The sequence below is a fragment of the Elephantulus edwardii genome, unplaced genomic scaffold (assembly GCF_000299155.1).
Source record: "Elephantulus edwardii isolate Elephantulus edwardi_28Jun2011 unplaced genomic scaffold, EleEdw1.0 scaffold00104, whole genome shotgun sequence".
NCBI classification, from domain to species: Eukaryota; Metazoa; Chordata; class Mammalia; order Macroscelidea; family Macroscelididae; genus Elephantulus; species Elephantulus edwardii.
This window is the reverse complement of record NW_006399854.1, coordinates 8901809-8915617: the sequence shown is the minus strand read 5'-3', so window position 1 is coordinate 8915617 and position 13809 is coordinate 8901809. Positions and strand designations below refer to the sequence as shown.

General features: G+C 39.9%; 2 protein-coding genes across 2 annotated transcripts in view; both read right to left on the bottom strand.

Annotated features, from left to right (window-relative positions):
* Window positions 1–13809, bottom strand: part of MTHFD1 (methylenetetrahydrofolate dehydrogenase (NADP+ dependent) 1, methenyltetrahydrofolate cyclohydrolase, formyltetrahydrofolate synthetase) — a 72192-nt gene that overhangs the window by 52138 nt on the left and 6245 nt on the right. The window lies entirely within an intron of this gene.
* LOC102860664 (tripartite motif-containing protein 49C-like) overlaps window positions 11427–13809 on the bottom strand; it is a 4300-nt gene continuing 1917 nt past the window's right edge. Inside the window, exon 2 of the mRNA XM_006891813.1 lies at window positions 11427–12136. Coding sequence (XP_006891875.1) covers window positions 11427–12136 — 710 coding nt within the window. The remainder of the gene's footprint in view (window positions 12137–13809) is intronic.

The following is a 13809-nucleotide window of genomic DNA, read 5'->3' as shown; positions in this document are numbered from 1 at the left end:
GGGTTTTCTGCCTCTACTTCTCCATACTTTATAAATGGTCATAAATAAACCCAAGAGTTTCATGAAAACATTATAAATAATTTTTAAAAAATCATGACTCATTCTAAGATGTCAACATTTAATTTGTGGCTAGTGTCCCCATTTTCTGAAACCAAGATTATATAACAAATGAAGAACTGACAGACGTGGATTGTTTGTCCTGGAATTTGACCTGGATAGAGATCACAGTTCTCCCTGGAGACAAGAGAACAGGAAATACTGGAGCTGTTAGGTTTTTCTTCCAAGGCTCACTCATCTCTCCCCTTCCTGTCCCATTCTCTACCAATCGTTATATTAACACAAAGACCTTTAACATTTTTCAACAGCAAACACAAACAAAAAACCAAGAAGTTGGTATGTGCCTATCTACCACACTGGTGACTTGGGTTCAATTCCTGGCCAAAGCATCTCATGCACCTACCACCTGCCTGTTAGTGAAAGCTTATGTTACTATGATGGTGTTTTCAAACCAGAGACTCTACCTACCTACTGAGGAGAAACCTTCTTATGCTTCTTCACAGGAGAAACATTGTAAACGTTTACTCATATTGCAATGGAAAAAAGAAACACACATTAAGAAACAGATTCAATTCACACACATGACCTTCCTAGGACTAATTAGTAGGGAGAGGGACAACTGCAAATTGAGTGGTAATCAGGCCTGAGCGGAGCAGCAGCCAGATCAATCAGACTGTCTAGCTAGAATGAGACATGGAACCAGCGGGTTCTGAGTCAAGTTGGCATGATCAAAGTTACACTTTTTAAGAGTTATTCTCGCGGATGGATGGAGAATAGACTGTAAAGAAAAAACATAATCATCAGAGGGGTCACTGAGAAACTACTGCAAATGCAAAACTCCCAGCAGAGAGGATGCTGGCCTGGATTACGGTGTTAATGGTAGAACTAGTTGGATTCCATAATAGGATGAAACACAAAAAAATTGCCAGGACTAAAGACACCTGAAACATTTCAGCAGTGCAAAATGGGACAAAAAAGGATTGAGAATCTTTTAACACAGGGAGTAGATGCCATACAGATAAAGTGAATTTTTTCACCAAATCTTACAGGAATGTTAAAGTTAGAATTTGAGACCTGAAAGGGAGTCTGTTGTTAAGTGCCGTTGAGTCGGAGGCAACTCATAGCAACCCTATGAACAAAAAACGTCAATAAATGTATAATTTTCATCTTTTCTCCAAGTTCATAGAGTTTCCAGAGGCAAACTATTTCAGAAGTGGATGCCATTCCTGTTTCCAAGCTTGTTTTGATCAGGGAGCTTCACCAAACTCTGTCCACCATGGTTAACCGTTATCACATTTGACACATCAGTGTCAAAGTGTTCAGTATCACAGCAACCATGAGTTAGTTCTCTACAGCAAATGGACAGACCAGTGCTATATCATTTAGAAGACTGTTTGGCAAAAAAAAAACCCCAAAAAACCAAGCCAGAGAGCTGCAGATTAAAATCACCCACCTTTTGTTTGGTAGCATAACTTTCCATTCACTAGTCCAACAGAGCTCTGTATTGTTGGTAAGTGCCATTGGGTCATAGACTACTCATAGAGACCCTATGAATGAAAGACCTGAACACTTGTATAAATTTCAGTGTTTCTCCACATTCAGGGTTTCTGAGGCAAGCAATTTCAGAAGTAAAAAGGGGCTTAGGGACCAATAATATTCACATTCAGCAGGTAGCAAGCAATGGAACAAACCCAATATGCGAGTGGGCACATGTGGAAAATGTTTCAAACCAGGGTAAGAATAAAATGCTCTGTATTTTTCTGTTATAATTTAAATGAGTCTAACTTTGCAATTTCTAGCTCCTCCTTTATACTTTTCTTAAGTAACAGTACTGTTTTTAGAGGTGTATTAACAAAGATAGTGTTCCAAATACAAAGATTTGATTACAGGCTAATGTCTAGATCTCTGTATTCAACATATACCAGAATAGCAATAAGAGACGTTTGAAAATGCACAAAAAGCAGAATCAGCAAGAACTAGGGCAAGAGAGGGAAAGTTTTCTGGTCAAGACAGCTGCAGTTAGGGCTGCACGTGATTTCCCTGACTGGGTTTTCTGGATTGGCCATGAATGAAAGATGAAAAAATGTGAGCCAGCTCTCTCTCAGCTCTGCCTGAAGAGAAACTAACATAACATGGCAATACTCCCTTTTCAGCATGTTTTTTAGGTTCAGAGAGCTGTGGGATGGATACTATTTTTTTTATAAATTTTTAATAGTTTCAAATTTCAGAGCAATAGTCTAGCATGCATGGTCTAAATTCTTTTTTCCCCTTCCCAGACTTTGTTTCCAAAGTTTGAATACACTGCTTTTCACACTAGATCTTTCCCATTTCCTTCACCCCCTCCATCAAATTGTGTGACCCTATGATCCTACCCTCTTTATAACTAATTCTTTATAGAGAGTTTAAATGCTGTAACAGTAACTTCCTTAACATCAGTACCTCTTAACATAATAAAAAACCTTTCTTTAATTTGCAGATACATCCCATTTCTATATAGAGCCAACGAGCTACACTCTCTTGGCAAAGACTGCAAGGCAAAAACCAAAACAAGTTCTACGCTGTTAAGTCGATTCTGACTCATGGTAACCCTATAGGTCACAATAGAGCAGAACTGTCCTGAAAGTTTCCAAGGCTCTGATCTTTACAGAAGCAGATTGCTTCATCATTTTCCGATGGAGTAGCACGCAGGTTTAAACCAATGACCTTTTGGTTAGCAGTTGCACTTTTGACCACTATGCTATCAGAGCTCTTGCCAAGGCAAGTCAGACTGAGTCACTGCTGGAGTCAGAACTGCCTCAGACTCATAGCTAACTCTCCATTGCATTTTCTGAGGCTGTAAATTGCATGTGTGCAAGACTGAGCCTCTTTCTCCCACTGAGCCGCTGGTGGCCTCAAACCACCTGCCTTTGGGTGGGCAGTACAACTCCTTACTTACTAGGCCACCAAGGCAAAGCAAAGCAAACATAGGTAGTTGGATAAATATCCAAATGAATCACCCCCCCAAAAAAAAACAAACAGAATTACATACAGCCTCTTCTGTATTGTTGTGTACCATCCAGTTGGAACCAACCCATAGCAAACCCTCTAGTGGATTTTCAGAGGCTATAATTACATGGAAGAAGACAGTCTATCCTTCTCCTACAGAACAGTTGGCAGATTCAAACCTTGTGGCTTCAGGATTGTAGTGCCGATTCTTACGTCAATAAATGAAAATTAAACATATAGCCATGAACAAAGCCCTATGGCCTTGACGAATGCCCCAAACCATGCCCACTACCATCAAGTCAATTCTCACCCAGCAACACTTCAGGAGAAGGTATAACAGCACTGTCATGATGATGACAACAGGACAGGAGTAGGTTTTGAGTCACAAGGAGTTGTATGTAGTTGAGGTAGCAGCACCTAACAACAACAAGGCTCCCAAGGCTGTAAATCTTTGCAGAAGACTCCTGTCTTTTGTAGAGGAGCAGTTGGTGGATTCTGTTGCCCAACTGTAGAGTTTATTATTCGAAACAACTTTCCTAGCCACTGAAACTGACTTTGCCATGTGGACAGGCAGAAGTATGTACATAAGGCATGGTAGTTTATCCACAAGAGGATATGCTAGTCTCACCATTAAACGGAATGATCCAGCAAGAGAAGAAGAAATATTCCCTGCTAGTGAAGGGAAGGAGGAAGAGAATGTAGTGTGTCCTTTGGGCCCACAAATTCTTGCTCCAGCTATATCTACAGAAGCAGCAGCTCTACAGTAAAATCAGAGATCCAAGATGAGATGAAGCTACCTTGGGACTGATGCCCTCCATGGAAAGAACCAGAGCTAAACTAAGAGCCTTTATCCAAGTTTACTGGACAATCTGGGGGTGGAATCCAATACTGGAAGGACTGAAAACCTTGTAACATGGGCCTAAATCCACCAGACTCAAAGCTGAGGTGCCTGGGAGCACATTTGGAAGCTGTCTTGAGTATGTTTGGCTACTAAACTATATAGCCTTTTGACTTCCCCCAACAGGGTACTGTGTGGTCTGTGAGCTACTGCACTGGATTTTGGACCCAACAAACAGTATGATTGGAAGTGAGATGAGTAGAAAAAGGTAAGGGAACATGGAGGAAATGTTTGACCTCATGGGAATTGGTTTTGTGTTGCTTGTGTTGTTGCTGGGGACAGTTCCCCTTTGTGAAGTTGATAAAGATCAGTTAGGCTATCCTCACATGATCCTTGGCTCTTTTAATACCAATGCTTAAGCCACTGTGTCACATCAGGGTTTCTTGGTCTTTATATATAGCTACAAGTAAAATAATCATAGCCTGTTAGAGATAACCTTGTTTTTAGGTTAAAAATATAAAAACATGAGCAGGTACAGATGCTGTTTTAATCATGTTGATAAATTAAGATTAAAGGTTTAAAAATGTCTTATGGAAACAAAATGAACACCTTAAAGATGAGCAAATAAACCATCAAGCAGATACAAAGGACAACTTGTAAAACAGATATTCCTATCAGAAATGCTACATATGCTATATGCAGATATGACAGTGTATACAGAAATCCCTAAGAACTTAAAGAACTGTTCAAACTAGTAGGTCACTTTAATAGAGTGGTAGGATATAAGATCAATATACAAAAGTCAGTGGGATTCCTCTACAGTAACAAAGAAAACAGAAGAAAAATAAGAAAGCATTAACATTTACAATAGCCAAGCACAAACTGAGGTACTTCGGAATAAACCTAACTAGACACACAAAAGACCTTTACAAATAAAACTACAAAACACATTTCTCCGAGAAACAATAAAACTTAAATATATGGTTCCTTGTTCATAGACAATGAAAATGACAATCCTACCAAAAGCAATCTCCATGTTTAACACAATCGCAATACAGATATCAAATTCAAGGCAGCTGGTAAGTTATTCAGAGAGGAAAGAGATTTTAAATAAGGAAAGCAGTACTGAAAAGAATGAAGTAGAAGGCATAACAATCCCTGATCTCAAAACGTACTACACAGCTGTTACAACCAAAACAGCATGGCACTGGCAGAATGACAGGCACAGAGACCAATGGGACAGAACTGAGAACCCAGAAATTAACCATTTATCTACAGTTAACTGATAGTTGATAAGGAAACAAAACCTATCAAATGGGGAAATGACAATCTCTTCAACAAATGGTGCTGGCAAAACTGGACTGCAACCAGCAGAAGCTGAAGCAGGATCTACACCTCTCACCACACACAAACATTAACTCAAGGTAGATGAAGCTCAAAACCACAAAAATGAGGAGAGACAAAGTGGGACCAAGCTTAGAGGGCCTAGTCCACGGTAAACAGAGGCTGACAAATATAGCCAGAAATATGTAACAGGAAAAGATAAAATTAATGAACGGGAACTTAATTGTCCAATCATTCTGGAAGGCAGTCTGTTGTTTCTTCAAAATGCTGAACACAGAAATTCCATATGACTCATCTATTCCACTGCTAAGAATATACCCCAAGAAAATTAGAACTGAGACAGAGATTTATACACCTATGTTCATAAGTGTTATTCACCATCACAAGAACATGAGAACAGTTCAAATGTTTGAACATAATCAAATGGATTGAGAAATTATGGTACATTCACATGATGGAATACTACGCAGCACTCAGGAACAATGATTTAGAAAAGTATTATATAACTTGGCATGCACTGGAGAGCATTATGCTGAGTGAACTCAGTCTCCTAAGGACAAATATTTCATATGACCATTATTGTAGAAAAATAAAGAGAACAGATAAAATGTGTATGAGGATCCAAGGTGGGAGGTGGGGGAGGAGCAAAGGGGTGAGCATAGGCAGTGGGAAAAACAAAGGATCACAAAATTTGGTGGGTGGAGGGAGGAAGGGAGGGTTAAGGAAAAGGGAAAGGTCCACCTGGGGTCCGGAAAGACAGGGTAATAGGGATTAATTTTATAAAACAATGAAGGGAAATGATTGTATGAAACACAATGCATACAAACTTCTTTCAATGGGGCAATTTTGCCCTGAAAGGGATACTTTATTGCATCTGGAAACATGGGTACTATTGGCCTCTAGAAGAGACCAGCGTCTGTTAACACCCTACAATACACAGGACAACTCCGCTAAACCAAGAGTTACTTGGCTAAAAATGTCAGCCGTGCTCCTGGTAAGAAATCTTACCATACAACAGTAAAATGCAGTGTTTGGGGTTATCTTTTCTTTCTAACAGATAGAAATTATTTCTATCTCTACTCGTCAAAAAGTTATTTGCATTACTACACCTTTTTTTTAGAAAAGAACCTAGCCCCCACTCTACAAAAAAAAAAAAAAAAAGTCAAAGGTACACAATTCAGATAAGCCTTGGAGAATCTCTGAAAAGATCTAACATACCACAGCCAGCCAGTTATCCCTTTTGGCTGTATCCAAGGCTTGAACAATTATTCCTAACAAAGTCCATTACATATTACAACTCCTTCAATTCAACAGGATCGCTAATTTAAATTTTTTTACATTTTGTCACCAAGAGAAAAGCACTGCTAAAATACATTCCAAATAGGACTACATGGCAGGACAAGGAGGAATCAAATGTATTTATACGGCTAAGACCCCCACATGATAAAAGCAGCTTCTCAAATGTGAAAAAAGGCCAAAATATGTCTTCAGTAACTGATTGGAGAAAAAGAATATTCATTTTCAAAATACAGCATTTTTAAACAGGGACATGATTTCTTTTATCTCTCCCCTTAAAGAGGAGACTATTATTATCAGCTTAACAGTACAGCACATACATTTTATGTTTTTCACCTTTATTTTCATTTTGCTCATTCACTCATTGTAATTTTCACATGGCTGAAAAAGATTCCCCCCCCCTTCATTTACATGAGTTCCTTGTAAAAACAATTCATTGATTGTGAAGCCACCTAGTGTTCCAAGAAATACCTCATTTCAAATTCTCAAGTTAAATTTAAGAACTAAATTACCTTCTTGTTAAAAGTTGATTGTTTTTACTCACCACTAATACATCTCACATACTTTGGGCATGTTGCTAGGAAAAGCTATTCCTTAGAAAGGGACATCATGCTTGGAAAAGTAGAATCAGATAAACAGAGGAAGACCCTTAACTAGGTGGGCTATATGGTACATTCACATGATTGAATACTACACGGCACTCAGGAGCAATGATTTAAAAAACTATTACATAACTTAGTATGGACTAGAGGGCATTATGCTGAGTAAACTAACAGTCTCATAAGGACAAATACTGCACAAAACCATTATTATAGGAAAAGAAAGAACAGGTAAAATGTGTATTAGGATCCAAGGTGGTGGGGGAACAAAGGGGTGAACATGGGCAGTGGTCACACAGTGACTACAGCAATGGGCTTGAGTGTGTCAGAGATGGTGAGATTGGAACAGGATAGGGAAGGGTTCAGATCGGCTGTTTATTGGGCCACTATGAGTCATACTCAACTTGATGGCAACTAACTATCTAACATAATAACGATCAATGAATAAGGATGACAGAATTGATGTCTTTGAGTTGCAATGTTGGAGAAGAGTTCTGAAAATATCCCAAGGACTGCTAGCCAAAAGGACAAAGAGGTCTTGGAAAATGGGCAGCCAGGGGGCTCCTTGGAGGCAAAGACAGTCAAACTTTGACTCACACCCTGCGGGGTAAATTGTTAGAAGGGACCCACCCTTGGACAAGGACCTCATCTTGGAAAGGTGGATGGTCACTGAAGAAGACCCTCAATGAGATGGCCAGGATGGCACAGGATAGGACAGGGATCAGATTCGTTGTCCATAGGGTAACCATGAGTTGAAGTTGTCTCAACAGCACTTAACAACAATATGAAAGGCTACATTATATTGCATATGGACTAATCAGCTGATACTAAAACTTTCCTATTGTATTTACAAATGAAATATTTAAAACAAGAATCATTATGATTTAATCCAAACATTTACTCCAGTTGAAATGTATCTTCTGAAAACTTATTTTACGCACCAATGAAAATTGAGACCATAAAGTTCTTCCACTCAATTCCTTCAATGGCCAAAGGGAAAAGTTCTCTAATGTTACTATGAAAATACCATAAAATGGTATGTTAATGAATCCTCTCAGTGAGAAAAGGCTGTGAATGGTCTACATACACAGTAACTTCAGAGTTTGGATAAGAATTTCTCACCTTTAGCAGCACTAACAGTTTGGGCCTGATAATTGTTGTGGGGAGGTGTGTGTTGAAGAAGGGGCTGTCCTGTGCACTGTCTCAGTAGAATGTCTGGCTTCTACCTCTAAAATACCAGTGGCACTCAGCACACTCCCACTCCCACCCCTATTAACAGCCAAAAATGTCTCTAGTGCAGACACTGCCAAATGTGTCCTGTTGTGAGGAGATAAACTGCTCCAGTTTGCGAACCACCACTCTTAAGGGACAAATAGAGCTAGGGAAATAAGCAGAACTGGCGGAGAAGAGGCAGCTTTTACGCGTATCCAACAAATTAGTGACATTAGGACAGACAGCAGAGTACTACTAGGCTTTCCTTTTTTAAGTTAGGCAGCTAGACTTTTATATGCAATTACACATAATTGTGTTGGGCCCTAATCCAATTTTTAAAAATAATTCTGTAAGTCAAACAAAACATGTGATTAAATGTAGCCTCTGGGGCATAATTCTGTAACCTTCAGCCAGCAGTCCGAGTAATAAAACACAATGGGGTGGCCCCAAGGATGAATATCTCTAGGGAGCTGTGTCCAACAATATGCCAGCAAAGAAGATTTAATGCCAACAAGTTGACCACGGAAGATCTAGGACATGGAACAAGTCTTACCATCTACAGGAGGATGATTCAACTACAGACTTGACTGATTCAGGCTCCAATGAACATCTCCACGTCCTGGCGGGTTTCTGGATTATCACTCAATGGGATATGCTACCTGAATTTGGAAGGTGTGTTTCCACTTGGAAGAAAACCACTGGCCAAAGGTTCTTACTTGGAAAAGTCTAATGAAGACCCACATTTTTTTTATTTCAGAGGAGAGTGGCCAACCCATAAAGTTCAATGCTCAACTATTAGTCCAGAGGCTTCTGAGAGCAGACAGACCTAGAAATCTGCTTCTGAAGGCCAGGGGTTCTACTTGGCACACAGGCTGGGATCACCACAAGCCAGAACTGACTTACTGGCAACTGAGAAACAAAGGAAACTCAGAAAGAATGGAAGGACATTGGCCTAAGACGCTGCTTGCTAAATGATTTCTCTCATGCTCTTTGCTGTCAAGTTGGAACTGACTCCGACCAGACCCTCTAGGGGGTTTTCAGAGGCTGTTAATCACACGGGAGGAGACTGCCCATCTTTCTCCCATGGAACTAACTGCTGGTGGATATGAACTGCCAAAGAAGCACTGCCTTGGGTTTATGTACAACTCTCTGTGGACTACAACTAGCAGTGTTTTGGCAATCTCTAGAAATCCTATTTTTCTCAACTTTACCCATAATTTATTATTAGCCACAAAACTGAAGTAAACCTTTTTCCTTCTAGAACTCTCTGCTTCCAACCAATATCTATCTACCTGACATGATCAAATAATCCAGGAAGTTGAACTCTATGCAGAGTGTGGCATCAGAATTGGGGAAGATTCTTCAACAAACCTGCACTATTGCAGGGGCTCAATCTTGCTTGTTGAAAGGGAAGAGGCCTTATTTAATGAAGATTAAAAAAGATATTACAGTCTTCAGAATTACATCTCGTTGCTGTTATGTGCCGTCAAGTCACTTGCGACTCATAGCGACCCTATGTACAACAGCCCTAAACTCTGCTCTGTCCTGTGCCAATTGCACTGTCTCAGACACAACCATCGCAATTACCCCAGTCACTGAATCAATCCACCTCATAGAGGGTCTTCCCCTTCTGCACTGTCCCTCCACCCTACCAAGCATGATGTCTCCAAGGACCTGTCCCTCCTTGCAATATGTCCAAAGTATGTTAGACGGAGCCTTAGAATCCTTGCCTCCAAGAAGCAGCCCGGTTTGACCCTTTCCAGGACAAATCTGTTTGTTTTCCTAGCAGTCCATGGTACCCTCAATACTCTTCTCCAGCACCACAGCTCAAAGGCATCAATTCTCCTTCTATCCTCCTTCGTCATTTTCCAACTCTCTGGTGCATAACAAGTGATTGCAAAGACCATGGCCTGTATTAGATGCACCTACAGAATTATATCTGTATTAAACAAAAATCCTCACCACTGGAACAACAGGCAACATCATGATAAAATGGGGAAAGACTGATGTTGTCAATGTCTTCATCCTATTTGGATCAACAGTCAACACCCATGGTAGCAGCAGCCAAAAAAAATCAAGAGACGAAAAGAGAGCTTTTTGAATCACCAGAATAAAGAAACATCAAACTGCAACGAAAAAAAAAAATAAAAATCAAGAGACGTGGTAGATTGGGAAATATGCTGTCAAGGATTTTAAAAAATATTTATAGGGAAGTATACTTAATAAAAATAAAGTTGATATACATTATAGTACTACATTTTTAATAATAAAAAATATACCAAAGCTATACATGATTGTTGGAAGGAGGAGTGGCATCCACTTCCATAATAGCTTGCCTCCAGAAACCCTATGAACCTGGAGAGAAGAGGAAAGGCACCCAAGCATCAAGGACTCTCCTTCATAGGGTCGCTATGAGTCGCCTGCGACTTGACGGTACTTAACAACGACAACAACAACAACAACAACATACATGACTGAGAAAGACAGTCCTCCGGGAGATGGGTTGACAATGACTGTGAAGACTGAGGTCAGCCATATAAGAGATGGTGAAGATGGCATAAGGTGGAGCAAGGTTCAGATCTCTTGTTCACCAGGTGAATACAGATGAGTCACAGTGTAGCCTAAGATGCCTAACAACTACAACAAACTGTGAGAAAATAAATGTGTTTATTAAAGGAAGAAAAAAAAGCTTTGCATAAAATGAAAGGCAATGTAGTAGGCACAGAGAAGACATCTCAAATCCACAGTGAGGTTTCTAAACTATACCTGATCACTGGGGGGCCAATGTAAAGGAAAGGTCTGAGAGAGTAAATGAAGGGACATGAAAGCAAACTGTAAATGAGGGTACTATTAGCCACATCAACAAACTTCACTTGATCACATTCATAATCCAGGGATATTTCAACATGTCCTGGAGGTCTGTCTATATACTGAGGCAAAAGTAGAGAGGAGGTAAAGAGATGTGTTTGGCTGTTCATTCTGACACAATACAGTAGAAGTCGTGCCTTAGAGTTAACTAGCACATCATTCTTCCTTGTCTTGGAATCATTACATAATCCAATAATCCAATTCCAATATCCTGCAACATTAACCTCTCAGTAAGTTTTTCCAGAGGTGAGAGTCTGAGATCCCCACTCAAGAAGACAGTTAGATCTTGCTGGATTGTGTGTCACTATGAGTTGATTATGACTGAAGAGACATTTCAGATCTTCAAAGATGGGAACATGGCTAGTCATTTTTTTATTATCCAAGGACACAGATAATTGGTCATAGAACCTGTTTATCAGTCCATCAATGGGCATCGAACTGATCACTGGGTTCAGAGGCTGGGGCTGCTGCAATAACTGGCTGCTTGTCAGATTTTCAAAATGCTGGATCTGTACCATGTCTGGTTTACGGTACATCACTTCCAGCTCTTTATACATTTTCCAGAGGAATTTATCTTTTAGAATCATGCTGTTTATCCTGTGCTTCAGTAGCTGTAATTTCTCTTTGCTTTCCTTTTCTAATCTTTTCAAAACCTTTTCCTTGTCTCGAAAGAGCACCACGTTTTGATATTCGGCATCCACTGTCTTCATCCTTAGATTTACAAACTCCTTCCAAGATTTGATTATTCCGATTTCTCTCTTAAGATGTCTCTGATTTTCTTGCTTTTTTCTCCAAAGAGACCTCATTTGTTCTGGAAGCTTTTGCTGGTGTTTCTCAGCAGTCCAATCAATGGAAAAGTCTAGGTGACTTTTGTGCTCCTTAGAATTAAGGCAGGGTAAGCACAGCTTGTCCTCGATCACTTTGCAGAAGAAGGTTTCTAGTGTAAATGTATCTCACACATTTATTGTTCAGAGATACTCAGGGCAGCTCTGAGAATTTGAGGCTTCCTGCCAGGAAGTATAAAGACAAAACCTGCAAAAGTTGTGCCCACATTTAGTGGTGACAGGACCTATGAAATAATTCCTGCAGATAGAGCAGATATATTTATTCTGGGAAGTGTTGCAATTCATGTTTCTGCGAGGCTGTTTCTAGCTTTTAAAAGGTTCCTAAGCCAGAAGAGTTCCATGCCAGTCGCAGGGAGAGCTGGCAAGGACTTTCTAAAGTGTTAAAATGTGATGTTACTCTAAAATTCTGAACCAAAGCATGCCTGAACCAAGCCTTGGTATTTTTCAATTGTGTCATATTCATGTGAAAGTTGGGCAATGAATAAAGGAAGACTTAAGAAGAATTGATGCTTCTGAATTGCAACATTGGCAACAATGACCTATCATTGGAAGAAGTGCAGCCAGTGTTTCTCAGAGGTGAGGATGCTATGACTTTGTCTCACATATTCTGTATACACTGCCAGGAAAACCCAGTCCCTCAAAAATGACATGACCCGTGGAAAAGTGAAGAGTAAGTGAAGGAAAGGAAAATCCTCAACCAAATGGACGGACACAGCGACCATAACAATAGGTCGAAGTATCCTGAGGCTGGTGCAGGATCACACAGTTCCAATGTAAATAACACAGCAATATTTTGACACTAAACTCAAAGTTCAATCATAGTGAGTGAGGCAATCAAAGTTCCTGATTTGCTTGCTCTGTAAAAGGATTTTCCATAAACGTCCTCATTTTTTTAAATATTCATTAATCATCAACACAAAGCTACACCTCTGCCAACCAGGATTAAGGGAAAGAACTTTCCACCAGTAAAAAACACATAGCAAAAAAAGAAAGAAAAACTCAAAACACACCACATAAAACCTTGCCTTAAAACACAAAAACCCCTCAGCTGCCATGGAGATGATTCCATCCAACTCCTGGTAACTCTATGCATTGTAGAGTAGAACTATCTCCCACAGGGTTTTCTTGCTGTAATCTATGGAAGAAGGGTCTCTGGTGGGCTAGAGAGTAGGGAGATTCACTGCTAATACAAAGGCAAGTGGTTCGAAACCACTGGCTGCTCCACAAGAGAAAAAACAGGCAATCTCCTTTGTAGTGATTTACAAAAAAACCCTTTGGAAGGTCAGCTAAGTGGAATCCAACTCACCACTAGCAATTTCAAGAACAATCTACGGCAAGAGACAGCCAAGTTTTTCTTCTGATGCACCTGGATGTGAGTAGGTTTAACCCACCAGCCTTTCAGTTAAAAGCCAACTGTTTGATAATCATTTTTATCATCCAGGAACTCCTTGACTGTCATCAAATAAAAAAATTAACTCTAGCCTCAAAAACAACTACTCCTAAAGGACTTTTTTTTTAAAAAAAAAATGCATTTGAACTGCGAATTGGTCAAGATAGTGAGTGTAACATTCACCCTGAAACCCACAGCATCCCTTTTCAGCAGGAAGTAGCTAAGAGACTACGCCATCTCCTTTTCCTTATGAATCAGGGTGAAGTCTCTCTCAGGGAGGAGTGATAGGGAATGACAAGGGACACAATGACAAAGGAGATTAATCAGAACTGGCTTTGACAAGCACTGTGGCAATTGGACAATTAAAACAGACAT